This window comes from Pocillopora damicornis, chromosome 1, assembly GCF_964200805.1.
Source record: "Pocillopora damicornis chromosome 1, jaPocDami1.2, whole genome shotgun sequence".
Lineage (NCBI taxonomy): Eukaryota > Metazoa > Cnidaria > Anthozoa > Scleractinia > Pocilloporidae > Pocillopora > Pocillopora damicornis.
Genome location: NC_142670.1, coordinates 22,852,471 through 22,871,306, shown reverse-complemented (window position 1 = coordinate 22,871,306; position 18,836 = coordinate 22,852,471). Strand labels below are relative to the sequence as shown.

The window sequence follows — 18,836 nt, the reverse complement described above, 5'->3', positions numbered from 1 at the left end:
TCTGAACAACACATTTGCGTCATCTTCAAGTCTTACCTCAATAGTAACCTTTGCATTGGGTGGAATGCGCTCTTCCAAAGATTCAAAGAATCCAAATCGGTTGAGTGGTAGATGAATGTTGTTCTCTGCACCTGCGGTGAGAAGAGTCTTTCTTTTTGTAAACCCTTTATTGTAATTATTGTTGTCTGTTGGTGTTACCTGTTGCGCATTCCCATCAAGACCAAGCGTTGTATACTTTTGTATGACTGCGCCGGTGGCTGTGTCGGGGTAGTAAAATTGACGAGGGCCTACTCTTTTCGAATGTTCTTCTGAAAACTCGGTGAGATTCTTTACATTAGCAACATGATTTGCATTTGATAAATCGAGAACTCTCGCACTCTCAAAATTAGCTTTGATGTTTTCTATCAAACTAAAACCGCCATTGATTATTCCTGCTGCGTCAGCCGCAGCGAAGGTTGTGTTGTCCATCTTTGTGATTTTAAAATCCATTTCAAAATAAGCATTGTACCAGTCAGCAACAGTGTCTGATGATGTTATTGCGTCAACAGTAAACTTGTATGCATCCTTCTTTTGATATGTGTTATTTGCTGGCGCTGTTTGGAGTGGAGTATCAAGATCATATGAATAATATTCATACCTCTTGGAAAGTTTTGCACTTCGTAAAGACGACATTTTTAAAATTAGGAAGAGATTATTATTTTTTTTTTTTATAAAAAAAGTTCGTCAAAGTCGTCGAAGAGATCTTCTTCTTTTTTAATTTTATTTGTTGGTGGTGAAGGTGTTGACCATTTTGACTTTGACTTTTTATCTTTCTGTAATTCCTTCATAAGCTGTTCTCCTTTGTCTTCTTTGTGTGATTGTAGGTTGACTTGAGGTTTGTCTGTTTTTGTGAACTTGTTGTAAATCTTTTCACCGATTAACTGTCCCGTCTTTTCACCGATTTGTTCTGCTCCTTTCTCAAACGCTTTCGTAGCTGCTTTTTTAGCTATCTCCTTTGCCGCTTTCCCTGTTATCTTTTCGACTATTTTAGTTCCAACATTTTTGAAAGTGTCAAATATTCCTTCACCCTCTTGAAGTGCTTGATCGTTATCGAGATTGTATAAGGTGTATTTTCCATTAGCATCTTTTTTCATTTGCTTTCGACCCATTTTATTTCAAGTGTATGAAATAAAATATCTGTTTATTTTTATTTTATAAGAAGTGTTAATGAGACGGAAATTCCGTTGAGATCGATCGGTCTGTTTAGTGAATCAGTGATGTAGATTCGCAAATCTCTGATAGTTCCTGTATTTATTTTGCTGTACTTTTTCTTTCTTGGTTCGATATGAAAAGGATAAGAGAGTGGGATATTATCAATGCTGAATTGAAACAACACATCTGATTCTTTACCACCGACAACACTCTCTGAAATGATATTTGTGCGAATGTATATGTCATCGACAGATCTTGTTATGTCAGGCAAATTTTCACCATAGCTAGTTGATGTGACTATCTTTTTTGTAAAACCGAGGAGACTAGCAAAATTTCCGGTTTGCAGATCGACTTGAAACCCATTTTCTAACTCCATCAAAACTTTGAAAAGCGCTGGTATAAATCTTATTGTGATACCTGTCTTTGAATGTTTTGCTCCCTCGAGTACTCTCTGAACATAAGCGTTCAGTTCAGTGTATGAAAAATTTCCATCTGGGAGGGTGATAGTGTGCCACGTCGTACCCGAATCATGACTATATTTCAGCGTGTTATTTTCATAGCTTTTGCTCACATTGTACCAACTGTATGACATCGCGATTTCATCGAGAGCGACAAAATAATCTCTGTTTGACTCAAATCTCATCACAGGATTAAATCGTGTTGTAAAGTCATGACTCGGTCCTTTGTCTGAATTCAAAGAGCTGAGATATATTGGTGTATCCATCATGTAAAGTATTTCTGAATATAGGCGCTATATTGTTCTTTCGAAATTTTATTTTTTTTGAGGAGATGATCTAATATTTCTATCGCTTCATTTCTCAACTGGATACTTGAATTACCGGCACTGATACTCCCTGTCAATTTAAGGAGTCTGTCTTTCAAATCTTTGAAACTAGATAATATAGATCCCCCTGTCAGTTTGCTTTTTCCAGACGATTTATGAAAAGGAATATTTGCGAGCTTGCTGAGATCTTTGAATATTTGTATTACATTTGGTGAATAGTTTCCTTTGGGATTGTATCTCTTTGTCAACAGATCAACGATCCCTTTGTCACCCTGTCTTTCATACACAACAACGCCGGTCGAAGGATCACTCGCTTCGACTACCATCTCTTTTCGCAATCTTAAGGGATTTATCAAGAGACTGCCGTACTGTCCTTTATCGATTTTGTAAGCATTTCGCTTCTTCTGTGTATATTTACGTTTTGAGTGACCCTTACCCTTTTGCGTGACAAGAATATCCGCCCCCTCCGCGAGCAGATTTATGCGGTCAATATATTTTTTCAACGTATCAATTTGACGCGTGGTATCTTCTATTTCATCTTTATTTTTTATCTTATTCTTCGAAAGACCGGCCTTGACATGATTTCCTCTCTTGATTTGATCATACACAGCGATTTCCAATCCATCAAGATCCAATGTTTTATCAAGCAATTGATTGTATGCTTCATTCGGTGTGGGATAGCCGCTTTTTTGAATATACATAAGTTCGTCTTGGCTAAAATTGGTGTGTGGATCAGGTACTTTTATTTTCGGTTTTGGTGGAGGTTCAAGAGCGATGGGAGACTCGGGTGGGCTTTCAAAAGTGTCAAGCTCTTTGAGAAGAGATATATCTTGAGTAAGAGCTTTTTGATTCTCGTCCAATTTCTGAATCAATCTGTCTTGTCTATCATCTATTGTCTCTTTGACTTGTTTAACCTCCTCTACAATAGGTTTGAATTGTTCTTCACGTTGGATAGCAAGACCTTGTTTAGCATCTTTATAATCTTGTATTTTCTTTCTGATTTCTAGCTTCTTTCGACGGTTTTCCAATTTCAGGTCAATGTTTTTCTTAAATGCTGCAATATCCATATTTATATTAGCAAGCATTATTTTTTTTGAATAAGTGAATAAATTATTTTGTCTTTCGAGTATTTTACACGTGGCGAAGCGAGTCGTTTCGGCTAATATCAAGCCTCATCAGAACGTCTAGCTTATGAAAAGCGGACGTTTACGACTCCATGAGGAGAAGGATAACTAATAATGAGTAGTGTGTGATAAAAAAAAAGGGAATAAGCAACAGTCTCATAACACGACACGTGTTATGAAACAAACTCTTTTAATCTTCTGATCTTCTCTTCTAATCTTCACTCAAGACATCTGCCAGCATTTTGCCTTTCATATGTTGAAGTTCTTCGGCGTTTCTGTTAAGTTGATGCTCCAATTCCTTGGTTTTTGATGTCCAATATTTCATTTGCTCCTTTGATTTGTTCCACTGTTTTCTCATCTTTTCTCGCTCATGCAAATCACGAGGTGATGCTTCACAAACAATAAAATATCACGTGTAAGACAATGGACACATTCCAGACGTCCCTAGTAACCGAGGAGGTTGAAGCTGAAAAAATTTTTTGACCCCCGACAAAATTTTTTTCAGCGTCTTCATTTGTTGAGGACGTCTGAAATGTTGGGGACGTCTGGAATGTTTCTATTGTCTTGCATGTGATCATCCTATTGTGTTTGGTTATGCAAATGTGGTGATCACGTGAAACACGTTACATGCGAGACAGACCTTCACGTCTTATGATTACATCATCAGACCGGTCTGATTGAAATTTGCATAAAACCGCAAGCCTTGAGTCACACAGTCACGCAATCGGGTTTGTTATAGCTACAATAAATTTAATGCTATGTGCACGCAAATATTGCAATATTCTATAGCTTCGATGACTATAAGAGATGTCTGTTTGGTGGTGGAAATCAGTATCGGAAAATGAACACCCTTCGAAGTCGGAATCATGATATTTTCATGGAAGAGATCAACAAAGTCGCATTATCTGCCAATGATGATAAGCGAGACATTCTACCAGACGGAGTGAACACACACGCAATCGGGTACTAATTATCGAAAGTTCACCATAATTTAATAGTATATGCACGTGAAATATTGATAATGTTGTTTAAAGAGGTACTATTTATCGAATTTTTGCCATAAATTAATAGCTAAAATGAAAATGCGCCAGAACCCGCCTCTCTCCTACTACTAAAAGTGTTATTCTCATCAAACTTCGCTCCTAAAATCGTCTGAAAGAGTTGGAAATCAACCCTAATACAAAGCTCTTTAGCGTGTGGATATCTCCCTTCATTAGGTATTCTGTAACTTCTTAAAAGTTCCTTCATTCGCTTGGAATCTGATGACTGCCTTTTTGCATAACGTGTCTATTACAGACGCATCCTCTCTTAGTGTAAACATAGCTACGAGGGCTACGACGACCTGTTTTCCTTGTTTTTCGATAATTTTTGTGATCAAAAATTGTGTTTGTGAATAGCGTACCCTTTGAATTCTTTACCTTCCAATTCTTGAGCAGGATTATGAAATAACGTGGGGCATTCCAAGATCAGTTAAAATTGGCCACGCAGAGTTAAAATAATGATAAGGTTAACTGATATCAGAAAAAAAAATCGAATCATTCTTTTTCGATATTATCTATCAATTCTATGATGTACAATGGTCGTGGTGGAGGTCGTTTATCTGAAATAAGTTAAATTCCTTTACCCCAACAGGTAAAAGCTTGATTGATGATTGTGAGAGATTCTCCAAGTTTTCTTCGCTTTGTTTCCAGACCCTAAGTTTAGTTATGAACATATTTACTTTTATATCTAAGTAAGCAAGAGGTTTGAGTTGCATGATCAAGCTTTAGGTAATTCCTTATGTTAGTGATGCTTGATTCACATGTCCTCACATGTTCTGGAGGTTCCAAGGTCTTTAACACACTGACAGTTAGGCCTTCTTTAGTACATGCATTCAAGCGGATAAACGTCAAGGTAAACAGGGATATTTATGAGGATAATGGGGAATTTGATAATTTATTAGGTCTCATTACAATAATTCCTACTCTAACCATTGTCTTCTTCCAGATGATAATGTTTAATCATAAAGTACAATAGATGCGCGCGCGTAGATAATATCTTTTCTCGTTTATTGCACTCGCTCGTGAGTGTTGAACACGAGAAAGGAAATTTCATATCTACAAGCAATTTTTTTTGTTCATTATGTAAACACCATATGCATTTACTGAAAAAAAAATCGACAAACAACCTTGGATTGAGAAAAGTAAACGCTTTGCCACTCATTCGTCAACCTGACAGAGTGATGCGAAAGGCGAGGGAGTGGGGAGCAGCTGAATGCCGACATCTAACACACGGACAAATGTTTTGTAATTTTACACTCGCGCAGTTACGGCTTTTCTCAGGGTTGGAAATGCTTATTTCTTTTATTAATTTTTGGGTTATTAATCTGGATAGGAAAGGATTTTGTGTGACAGAAAGCGAATAAAAAATCGTGCACTGCCCGACCCATTATGTTCGTTGAGGATAGTGTGGATTAAAGACCTTTCGTCCACTTCCCAGCTGACTTCTCTTTCACCCACTTTTTCTTTTCAATTTTCAGGTGAAAGATTAATAGCAGATTTTAGTGTGACATTGCCTTTTTCTCCCGGCTTCTTTCTAACTGAACGTAGCAGTATGCAGGACACGTGCCATATATGAACTTAGTAATAGGCCTTACCCACCAGTCTCTGTGGCTCGGTGGCCGAGTATCGGAGCGCGGAATCCGAAGATTTAAGGTACGATTCCTCATGGGGACTCATGACAAGACGAAGAAACCAGCTCCATCTATTTCTTTAGCGAGCTCAAACACTAACCATCTTTCTTAATCTAATTGTTACCCTGTCAGTATTTTTTAAGTAGCTTAGCTCAAAAGGTTTATGCATATGGTGTTTTATGGAGGAGAAACTTGACTTCCTCTTTAATTGGAGGGGGCAAGTTTCTAAAGAAACTGTGGTGTTGGTCAGTAGTAGAGTATCACAGGGCAGCTGACATTTCAAGCATTAGCCCTTCGTCAGAGCGAATGACGAAGGACTAATGCTTGAAACGTCAACATTAAATTCTTTACAGTGGCCAATTTAAGTTATCAAATCAGTTGATAATATTAAATTACCATAAAGCCTCCCTTACTTTCCGCTGAGCATCATTTAGTTCTGGATATGAAAATCATTATGCAGTTCATTGAAATTCTACGAGTACAACGAGAATGTCAAAGTTTTCTCGGAAATCAATGTTAGTTTTGTTTTACGGCAAGTGTTAAATACAGAAAGGGCGATAAAACTTTGAGATTTCTCGCAGAGGAAAAGAGCAGTAGAATTTGAATTTATAATTCGCCAGGCTCATTCTCAAATGTTCCATAAACCTGGAAGCCAGCCATTGTAGTAAAAGGTGCAAAACGAAAATAAAAATAGACCAGCATATATTCAATTTTCTTTATTTCATCTCTATATACTCAGGGTGCTTATCGTAAAAATCGCACAAGACATTCTTATGAATTCTCGCGTCCAAGCCAGGCCTTTACCATGACAAACTTTCTTTTCCTTTATTCTTTTAATCGGGGAGAGGAACGTCACTAATGGCGGATAATTTTTTCCTGATGCTATAATTACATGTATCGTGTATTAACATCGCCGAATCAACTCATAGATCATCATAAATGTTAATAATAAAGATATCTATACAACGCCAAATCCACAAATTGGCCAGGGCGCTTTACATTTAAGATTATTGAAAAGCTAAAAGAAAGGGGGAAAAACATACATATATATATATACAGGAAGTCTGTGTTTTGATTTTTCCGCTGTACAGTGCTCGGTATACGTAGAAGTGGAGCGCGATATATATTGAGATAGGGAAAAAAACAAAGAGATTATACTTTCATCCCTACAAGACTGTTTCGTGATTACTCACTTATCAGGGATTTTACTGTCAAGAATATTCTTAACCATCGTTTATATACTTTACAAATTTGCAAATTAGACGTGGTGGTAAATTTCAATGCTTTGTTCAATTGTTACGCAGTAATACTTTCTGTAGCGGCATGAGGACACGAGTTCATTACGTTTATTGAGTGAAGATAATTCAGGTCGGCGGATGATAAGTAACTTTTCTTTGAGGCAGAGGTGGACACCACGGCTAACAAAGACGCATTCATAACACTGAAAGACCTCAAACCGAACTTCGCTAAGAAACCGACTTGCCGACTAATCGACCCCACCAAATCCGAGGCAGAATCATTCGGGGAAAAAATCCTCGACTGAAACGACAACAAAATCACGAGAGCATCCACATTCAACCAATGGAAAAACACAGCATCCGTGATCGAGTCGTTTAAAGCTATCAAAAATAAACAACACCACAGTTTTACATGCAAAACATTTTATCCTTATGCACAAAAAGCAACGCCGGCAAAAGAAGGGCGATACAACATTTGACGTCTGAATGGGCAGTTACGACGGTGCTGAAACATGCGAACAACTAGGAAGTTTCCTCCTTTCCCAACTGCAGAATCGGACTATACCGAGACGACGGACTGGTCATTTCAAACACCACACCAAGAGATATAGAAAACATCAAAAAGGAAATATGCCGCATCTTCAATCACAATGGGCTACGGATCACCATCGAAGCCAACGAAAAGACCACTTCTTAGAAGTCACTTTCAACCTGAACAAAAGCACCTACCAGCCCTTCACAAAGCCTAACACCACACTAAAATACGTCCACCGCGAGAGAAACCACCCACCGACCACCACATAGAACATACCCGCCGGCATCAACGGAAGACTGTCATCCTTTTTATCCGACAAAGCATCCTTCGACCAAGCCACCCCTCCATATCAAAAAGCACTCGACAAATGTGGATACCGGTATACTCTACACTACGAACCACCTACAACTAACAAACGAAAAAATAGACAACGGAACAACATACTCTGGTACAACCTCCTATTCAGTAAAAAACTTCAGCACCAATATCAGACCAGATTCTTTGTCCTAGTAGACAAGCACCTCCCGTAAGAAGAAAAATTTTAACCGTAATACAATCACGATCAGTTACAGCTACATGAATAACACTTAACAGATCATCGACAACCCCAACAAATGCATTTTAAATTCATCCAAACACACCGATGACACCACGGATAACACCAACACAAAAGACACCAAAACTTGCAATTGCCGACAGAAGAACACATGCCAACTTAACGGAAACTACTTTCAATCGTCACACATCTACCAAGCCACCACCGTCACACGTGTGTGAGTGAGTAATCACGAAACAGGCTTGTCGGGAAAATGTAGTTGCGTCCTTTTTTCCTCTTAAAATATTTATGTATATATATATATATATATATATATATATATATATATATATATATATATGTATGTATGTATGTATTGGAATAAACTAATTTAAAAATTCTAAAATAATTAAACATATTTGTCATCTAAAAGAAATTAAAAAGAGTTATAAGCTTGTTTAAAAAGATACGTTTAAAAATGTATTTTAAAACTGTCAGTTTTAGAACTAGATCTTAGTTCGAGTGGAATCGAGTTTCATAGTCCTGGTGCCGCCACAGGAAACGTTCTCTCTCCATAAGTCTTTGGTCTCGCTTCGGAGTCGTCAGAAGTTGTTGAGAAGGGGACCTTTCTTAGGATAGGGGTCGTACGATCACATTTCCTAGTACGTGTAACAATTTGAGTTGCTGTATTTTAAACGGATTGCAATCTTGAAAGTAAATACTGAGGTAGACCATGTAACAGTGAGATGCAGCTGTCTAATAGTGAATTAATAAAGGCATGAACAACAGATTTGGCACTCTCTTCTTCAATTTACTGTCTAATTTTGGCGACCACTTAAACATACAAACCATACACTGCAACACACGTTTTCTCGTATCCATTATCTTCGTAACCCCATTTGAACAAGTCCTCGCTGTACCAGATCTGGAATTCTTGGTTCGTCTCCACCGTCAGAGGGGTAGAAAAATTATCAAAGAGCAGTTGTGGCGATTCGGTTGTGGCCCAAGGCAGGCTGTAAAACTTGCAGCCCCAATAATCTGAAAGGAAATCACTCTTTGGGAGAAGAAGATTACGGTTTTTGTCAGTTATCAATGTGGCCATTTGGTTGGGAATGAGACGGTTCCAAAGGCATCCCCATTTGGATTGATAGCTTGAGTTCGATGAATGACAGGTCACGTAACCAGATTTGTACGTTAATTTGAATGTAATGATATTACCCGCCTTGGCGTTTCTAAAGAAACCGTACGAATCATCTCTTGCTCCAAAGCAAACTGTAGATGGCGTCATCTGTATCCATCTTACTGTTGGGAAAAGAACCAGCACATATGTGATGACTTGATTTTGAACAAAAGAATGAGAATTGGGTAAAAGAATAAACGGCAGGACAGCCAGCCGCTCAGTCAGGAAGATGGATAGGAAAGCAGGAGGGACAAAATGGGATTCAGACATCTGGAGGAGCAGACGGACTAGTGGTTGGCTGAATAGAACTGACAATCCAATAGACTTGTTAATAAATGCTCCCGCAAATTGCTTTTGGCAAGACTTATTTGACTGTGAAAAAGGTTTGCTGTGTCGTAGTGGAATTGTAGTGTAATAAGTTTTTCTTCGAACTGAGCAGATATGCCTGGAAAACTGTGTTGGAGCTGATTACCGCTTAAGCAATGGAGAACCTTTTTTTTCGTGTTAATATACTCTCATCTGAACACGAGAGGAGGTTGGGAGAATTTGAGAAAGTTATGCAAACCTGACCCGCAGCATAACTTTCAAGAAATTTCCCAGCTTCCCCCACATTGTTTAAAGAGAGAATGTAAACACGGGAAGAAGTACACTATAAACAGATCTCTCCAATAACATTGCAGAAGGTAAATGTTGTTTATTTATAACTTGACTGATATCTAATTTTCGATCAAAATTTAGAATCAAACTTGTGGCAAGTGCCAGCACCGTGTAAATGGAACTATTTCAGCTTTGAATTCTCGTAAAGTTGACAGAAAATACCGAAAGTGTTTGAAATATACGAATCCTAAAGGAAACAGGCCCCGTTAAGGGGTCTGAGTATCTCGTATCCCATTAATTTCTGGCCAAAATATTTCGCATCCCGTTAATTCTTGTAGCTCGTCAGTTACCATGATGACGTCGTTGAGTGTGATATGTTTGGACAACTGAAAACGAAAAACACATTTTTTCTGGAGCGTTTCCTCTCTGTTTCGTTGATTTGTTCCCTCGGCGGTCCGTTGTCGCACGGTTCTCCTGCTGTTGTGTTTCTTGCGGATCGTGGGCATCCATGCTTCTGCGAAAGTGGCGCGAAATGGAAAAAGCCGTGGGGGAGGGAGAGAGTTGTTCTCGGACAAGAGCCGCTAATGGCAATATTTGACGGCAAGGTGTAAAAAATTACATTTGAAAGTATTTCTTTGACTATTTGCGCCTTCTATATTGACTAGTAAACTTATTTTATTCTTCTAAAAGGTGAGAACTTCGATCTTCGATATCCCATGATCCTTTTTTTAAATATCCCGTATACCTTTAATTTTCCGCCCAAATATCCTTTATCCCTATAATTTTTTACCCAAATATCCGGTATCCTAATAATCCCTAATAGGACCTCAGGAAAGAACCCCAAGAGTAGGAGTTTGATTAAGTTGAAAATGAGTGGCTCTGTAACTTATCGTTCTCTAAATTAACGAAACCTTGCCCGATTCAACAGCCCAAAAACATGATTGAGAAGTTGAATCGCTGGTTAGTACAGTTTTGCTCGAGCCTTTTCCACTGACTGACGTAAAATTTTTCCATCCATCCGTTTTTCCATCCATCCGTTTAAGTCACTCTTAGTCTTGCATCAAGCGTTGTGGGATCTCTGCCTGCAAACGTCTTCAATTTCGACTTCGTACTTTGCTCGGAGCTTTGTCAGCTAGATTGAAATTTGCCTACGTTTTCCTCATTCTCTTTGGCTGCTTCCTAATTTTCGGCAAATATTCTTCTATTAACTATGGAAATGAAAAAACAAATTGATCTTGCTATCAGTCTAAAGGTGATTCCTCAGTATTGCACGGCGCATCCACTACTGTGCACAAAAATATCGTAATAAGGCGAATAATTCCGACAACACGGTATTGTTTTTTTTCACTAAATTAACCTTGCAAAGTTTTACTTTGAAAACCCTTGCTTCCGTAAATGTACCGTGAAATGAGGCGCGTGCAAAACTTCCAGTAGAGGCATATGTGGGGAAAGTTTGACCCGTCATTTTCTCAAACAAGCACGGTGAGCTATCTTTTTTGATTGTATTTCTCGAAACAGACATTGGCAAGGAAAATTTCAGGAAAGATGGTCAAATATCTTTTTTTTTTCTGAGGAATCACCTTAATAGGTCAAAATGGGAAAATCTTAACCACAGTCAACATTGATTATAGCCAATCAGATTATTCTGTTCGATTGCTTTCAATCCTTTTCAATCCTATTTACAGCGAGTCCAGCCAATATCATCTTTAAAAATGTTTAGGGCATGGATTAAAATCACCCACAATGTATTTAGGATTACAGGTGCAACTGTGGCTATATAGGAGCCCTCGATACTACTGCAGGAGGTGTGTTCATCGCGGATGTTTATTTGTGAACACTCGTTGATGTCTGATGGGGATCAAGTGCACCACGTTATGACCTACAATTCGATGTTATGATAAAAAATGTTTTGGTTAATCAATACAAAGTTAATACCTTTATGATATAAACTACGATGGTATACTAGGATTTCCAGCCCTGAGAAAAGCCGAAACAACACAAGTGGAAAAAAATCGAATTTTTTCACGGGTGTCTAATATCGCCAATCAGCTGCTGACATGTCACTCGCCTTTCTTGTAGTCAACTCGACAACTCACTCGTGAGTTATCGAGTTAAACGCTCGAAGATAAATTCCATATCTACGCGTAAGCCCATGTATTATTGTTTATGTACAAAATACTACGAGTGAGATAAACATACCTTTTTTTTTACTCTTATGAGGTGAAAAAGCATATGTTTAGTTATCATTGTGACAAATCAATTGTTAGACTGAACCAAAATTTCCACTGCAACGGAATATCTCTAAACACCATTCCAAAGTGTTGCCGGATATCACTGGTCAAAGATCAGCCTTGGTAGCCTTCCTTGGTAGACGTTTTTTCGCGGATTGTGAAACCTAAAATTTAATTTTTTAAAAAGTATACTTTTCTTCTCAGTAAAGGCCTATTGTGTTTATTTGACAAACAAAATAATTGCTTGCAGTTATGAGATAGCGAGTTGAACTCTCGAAGAGAAATTCTAAATCAACACGATCCCATGTATTTTTCTCTATGGATTGAATGAGGACAAAATGGCCAAGTTCCTCAGTGATAAATTATCTAACTGTCTCGCAACGCGGCTGAATGGTGCGGCACTGTAGTTAAATGTGTCATGCAGGACTGTTTCAACATATTGTAGCGAAGAGATTAATTTCACCTGCGCAGTTTTGTCCATTTCCAGTATATCCATCGTGACATTGACATACATATGATCCAAGGGTGTTCGTGCATGTAGCATTCACGTGACAAGAGTGCTTTCCTTTACACTCGTCAATATCTGTAAAATCATAAACATAAAAAAAAGAATTGTAATTAGGAAAAAAGTTGCCGAGCATAAGCTTGAAAACCTGTCTAGTGGTTCTAGACAGAAGCACTTCACATTACCACTCACCAGAGTTTTTCACGGTACTCCCGAGCTGAAATGTGTTATAATCACGCTTGTCTTCAGGCCTACATTCATCTCTTTTTTTTACAAGATATGCTGGTAAAACAAGTCTTACAAAGATGATAGTGCTATTCTTTCTAATAGGAATGGTTTAAAAAAAAATGCATCAAGTACCTGTGCAGTCCCGTCCATTTCCAGTATATCCGGGGTGACAACTACAAACATACGATCCTTTGGGGTTCATGCAAGTAGCATTCACGTGACAAGAGTGATTTCCTATACATTCGTCAATATCTGAGAAACCATAGATACATTTTGCACTTTATCATTTTTAGGACTCATAGTAATTTAATTCCTTTAATCACTACAAATTATAATACAAGTGTTATAATACAAGGTATGCTGGTAAAACAAGTCTTACAAAGACGATAGTGCTATTCTTTCTAATAGGAATGGTTTAAAAAAAAAACGCATCAAGTACCTGTGCAGTCCCGTCCATTTCCAGTATATCCGGGGTGACAAGTACAAACATACGATCCTTTCGTGTTCGTGCAAGTAGCATTCACGTGACAAGAGTGATTTCCTTTACATTCGTCAATATCTGAGATACATTTTGCACTTTATCATTTTTAGGACTCATAGTAATTTAATTCCTTTAAACACTACAAATTATAATACAAGTGTTTCCCTTTCAGTGTGCTACATAAGTTAGACATTGCGAAATTATATTACAGCACAAATATTTTAATTCATCATACTGACGGCTCCCAAACCAGGCAGATGTAGATCATGGTAACTCTGTGCATAAACATGCATGCATGGCTAACGCTGTTTAAAATTATGAGACGATTAAAAAGTATTAGTTTAAGTGGGGAATATCAATAAGGTCATCTTCAAAATTACCTGAACATGAGTGTCCATCGCCGATGTATCCCACTTTACACGTGCATTTATAAGAACCAAACGTGTTAGTACAGTTTGCATTCAAGTCGCAGTCACTGATGTTAAATTTACATTCATCCATATCTAAAATGTTGAAAGAGAAGTAGTAACTAAGTTAGAGCAACTTGAGAGGCATCCTCACTAGAACTGATCCCAACCAAATATTCCAATAATTATATCAATAATAGTATAATTTACAATAATTTCATGACACTGATGACTCGTTACAAAATAACATAACTCAAGCGAAGTTATAGGACCTACCTTCGTTAACCATATCACAGTAAATCAGTTTTGCATTTCCTTTCCCAGTTGGATCCAGCCAGTACTTGCCGCTTATGGTGTGTTTACCTTCACTCGCCTTTATTTCGTGACAAGACAGCGCCGGTAATTCAGGGATAGAACCTAACGGAGCTGCAGTAAAGATATGTTTTACGTTTACTTCCTATTCTTAGCTCTTTCAGGTGAGAAAGAACCAGGCTGGGAATGGAAAAGATTTAAGAGAAATAAGAATCACGTAGATAGAGAGACATTTGATTTCTTACCTCTGCCGTTCAATCGCCGGATGTAAATCCAAGCGGGTGCTGAAAGGAAATTGTATGGTCTCGCCTCCTTGGTGCGGTTATTTAGTTCACATATTTGGTATTTTCGATTGTAGTTATAGCTTTGGCACGTAATCTCTTGTCCACATTTGACATCGCAGAGGTGAGGAGCCGCCAGTGACCATCTTTTGAAGACAGAACGCCTGAGAGCCACTCCTTGTATGTTTACTTCTGTCCTACATTGATCATTAGTTGTGACAAACTCCATGGTAGAAGCGAAAAGGACGAATCTTAAATGGCAGAACAGCCACCACATACTCTCTGCTTGTGCTGAATCTGAAAATATTGAGAATAGGATCATGGAACGAAAAAATCCAAGTTTTCTCTAGATAAAAAACTGCTCTGGTACCAGATGAGGCCATAAAGCAATCATACCACACGCACATTAAAACCTTGCCTGAAAATTCGTTAAAGCACTTTCTAGTTCATGTAGTGAATAAATAATTTGCACAATGCTTGATAGAATGCCATTTAGAGGTCAAGGAAGATCAGCTCAACTCTTTATATTAAGCTTTAATTTGAAGGCTCTTTAGCTTTTGTGGAATGATAACTTTGATCCGCTTATGGCGTTTTGAAATGTCCTCCTGATAGGCCTGATCACTTCAGGCCCCTATAGAAGAACGAATGTTCAAGCATTAAAAATCTTCATTCCGAAATTTGGTTCCAAATGTGAAGCAACAACGACTCGACCCCGAAAAAAACTTCCGAAGAAATAATATAGTCTTATTGAGCGAGAAAAAAAATACAATATTTGATAAGTTGGCTCATCAACATTTACAAGCTGCTGATTATCCTCATTGTTTTAAGAACTGCAAATCCCGAGGATTGTTTAAACCCTTTATTTATCTACGAAGTACAGTAACCAAAAGGGTAAGAAAGATTCAAACATAAATCTTCCAAACTATATCCGATTAATAATCCGTTCTAAGTTGTTATTGACAAATTCAACATTTTTGACGGGGTTGAAACTTTAGCGACCTCTTGGTAGCTTTTGAGGTAAACAGAGCAACATGTAATTTACCAGAGCTTTTGTGTTGCATAGAAATAATCATGTAAAGGTTCAGTTAGTAAACCCCGAGTATTGATAATCTGCTTTCGTTGAAAAGACCTTCAGTTACTTTGCTTTAAAATTGCACTATACCCTTAATTGAGAGTGAAGCCAACCGTTTTCGTTTGGCATGTAGAATTAAAAGAGCCGCGGGTAAATATCCTTTTCGTGAGGAATATGAATTTTTACAGAGAAAGTATTAGTCAAATCATCCATCGGTGTTTTCGATATGGTCAACTCTTACCTTTCAAGATGCAAAGCTCTTTGGTCCCTCACTGCTTTTGAGGTAAAAGTGCTCTCATTTATAACAATATGGCAGTTATGGTTACGATAGAAACACCTGGTTTCACGCCAAAACGATTATTAATTTTAGATATGAACTTTCCTGCTCCTTCCACACTGTCACTGAACCACGACAAGGATCAAATATTTGTTTTAGGAAAAAATACTCAATTGTCATCACGATCTCAAATTTTGCAATGAGCGTAATTTTCAGCCAGTTACGTTAACAAATTATCATTATGAAACGCCACATTCGGTCTAAAGTAGCTTTTAAACGTTGTTTAAGAAGATTTCCTTCAAGTTCTTAAATAAGCCAGTGTGTACCTAAGGAAACTCCACCGTGTGCGAGTAAAGGATCGCTAATGAAAAACTAATAAGAAAATAGTGTCTTTGACAAGGGAATATTGCCAGCCTCAAGAAACGTCAAGCCTTCCATTGCATAAGCTATACACAAAGCTCTGAACATACAATAACACTCTTATGTTTGTATCAATCGAAAGGGAAACTGCATTTTTTTTCTTTTTGCCGTAAGGAATGTTTCACTTGTTTGTGGTTTTGAAAGTTAGTTCTCTAATTAAGAAAGGACTTTCATCAACCTGTCAGGTAATTTTAGTTTGTAAACTTGCTTGGCCTCGCGGAAGTCTTTCAGCAAATACTGACGATTCGTGTTGGAATTTTCTATGAATACTTATGCAGCTCCATCATGCACGAAAGCCACAATGACCATAATTCACGGACGTCAAGCAAACGCAATACAAATGATTTCCTCGAACATCAAGGGCTTCAGAGCTACAATACAAATTCAAGTTGACAATGAGGACAAGCAGATTAAACAAAACGCGATGTAAATTTACGCTGATATGCCAAATACTTAAATTTTGTTGCTAAATATTTTTAACATCACAGTTTTTATTGAGTCGTCGACATTGTAGTTCAAATAAATTTATGGAGCTGCAAATATGACTGTTTTTTTTTCGTCATAAACACTGCCTTGAAATTTGCTTACGTCCTTTTCATATTACTGATAGGTTATTGAATTGTCTTCTTCCTTGTCTCAAGCAACGTTAAATCAACACGTAATAATGGTTAGAAATTATTTCAAAAGTTCCTATTCTTGTAAAATTGTTCGTTTTTCTTCCAGCGGCTTCGTCACCACAAGTTAGACAAAAAGCACAACGTTTTTCATCCGCATGATAAAATCATCCTGACAATTAATTTTGTGCACGATGAAACATTTAGCCGGTTTCACGCACTCTGTACAAGTTTTAAAACGTATTTTGGGCGCACTTTTACCAGAATAAACAATAGTAAATTATTAACATAGTAAATGTTTTGTTCCAGATGACAGACAAGGCAGATACCAGAAGCTGTTTATGTCTTTCTATGAGAAACAAAATGACTTCATTAATAAATTATCTCTTATATTTTTCCAGCTTGCCTAATTCTTCGATGGAAGTTGCTCGAATTTTCAAGTTACGCTTAAAATTGTTTAAGTTCTCATTAGGTTTGATATGCCACTGAAAAAACAGCTCAGTAATTTCGAACTTCATTATAATTAAAGGAATAAAACGTTGGAAAAATTATGTGATCCACATTTCTAGTCATCAAGTCCCTATTGTGGTTATCAGATAGTTGTCTTTTAACTGTCGACTGGTCTCATTCGCGTTTTCAACGACATAGAGGATACTTTATTTAGGCAGACGATAAATTCAGTCGTGCTATTTTTGCATTTATGTATAGACCAAACTGTTCGAATAAAGTTCATGTGGACTTATTTTCCAACGATTACGATTTACCTTTCGTTAAATATGTTTCATTGGCGCCTTGAAACGAAGTAAGTACATGCATATGGATAATATGGAATTATAACATAGCCCGTAAATTTGTCTAATTAAATTTAATTACGTGAGCGTGCTTCATATTCCTATTGAGCACGCCTAACAATTGTGCACGTCAGCAAACAAATCCCTAGAGAAGAAAAATTTTCCATCGGGTTGAAAATTTTATAAAACAATTGGTTCATACGTCATCTGTGCGCTCGTCTCGAGTAACTCTTACGCATCTTTCGTGCTCTCCAAACTTCCCGCGTGCTTCATATCTCGATGAACAAACGCTAACGTATGAACCAATTGTTAATTAACAATCGAGGAAATGCAGATGCTAGAAATATAGAATATTGTGGTGAAATTTTCCTTTGCGAAGCATCGTGTATGTTATAGTCTTCATCCTGAACCTTGCATCTTACACTTATCAAAGGGTAAATTATGATTTGCCTCGTTTTTAATCAAGCATTTATGAAATAATCAGTTCGGAAAGTCAAACGCTGACTACCATAGCAATACTGGTTCAGTTGAAGGAAAATGACTCATTGATAACAACTCAAGGCCACTCGAAAATGGATTTACATTCGTCGTTTTATAATCGATAATAGAATCCTTGGAACCTTTTAGCCATCACGGAAACATTACAGCATTGAGGTTCTTAAAATCATGTAGGAACATTGAGCAGCAGGCTCGCAGAACATCAAGGCAGTAAGACATCCAATAAATTTTTTTCGTACCTTGAATTATGCATTGCCTCTGATTCATTTTCTACGGTCTTCTTAAGGACAGGAGTTTATGAGGAAACGGTTGCTAGATCCTTTTTTTTCCTTATAACTCTACTTTTGGTGTGTTATCTTGTAAAATTATAGGTTCCGTGTAACTTAACCAGCCCACCCAGGAGAATACAGGAAAATGGAGAAAAATGAATACTGCCTTCATTTGTGGATTTTTAGAGAGATAGAGAGATAGAGAGATACTTTATTAACCACCATTGCAGCCATAGGCTGAATTATGGGATATTTACAAATACTGATGATAACAAAAGAGAGAATAAGAAAAATTATCTACATCTTATAGACATGGCTAAAAATAAAACTGTTCTTCAAACGCTCGGTTTTACATAGGGGGAGAGTGAAATCACTTTTGCGTCTCAGTGCATATTTACAACTCTTCCTTTGGGGGAGGAGGCTATGGAGATTGTGGGTGGGGTTACAGACGATCTCGTCAAACAGATCGATTGAAATCTTTTCTCTCCTCTCATGAAGTTTCGGTAGGCCAACTGTTTCTAGTGCTACACTATATGAAAGGTCAGAATAGATGATTCTGAATGCCCTTCTTTGGATCCGTTCCAAATCTTCACTG

The 18,836-nt window shown here is 37.6% G+C and overlaps 2 protein-coding genes across 3 annotated transcripts in view; both read right to left on the bottom strand.

Moving 5' to 3' along the window:
* Positions 1-18,836, bottom strand: part of LOC149052813 (TNF receptor-associated factor 4-like) — a 216,125-nt gene that overhangs the window by 63,842 nt on the left and 133,447 nt on the right. The gene's annotated exons all lie outside the window — the stretch shown is intronic.
* Positions 8,402-9,549, bottom strand: LOC149052827 (uncharacterized). The gene has a single exon (XM_089205862.1). The coding sequence runs from the start codon at positions 9,526-9,528 to the stop codon at positions 8,914-8,916; it is 615 nt and encodes a 204-aa protein (XP_089061988.1). The 5' UTR covers positions 9,529-9,549; the 3' UTR covers positions 8,402-8,913.

Bases quoted from the DNA above. Each gene is read 5' to 3' on its own strand.
- LOC149052827 (XM_089205862.1), bottom strand. From the start codon at position 9,528: ATGTCTGAATCCCATTTTGTCCCTCCTGCTTTCCTATCCATCTTCCTG.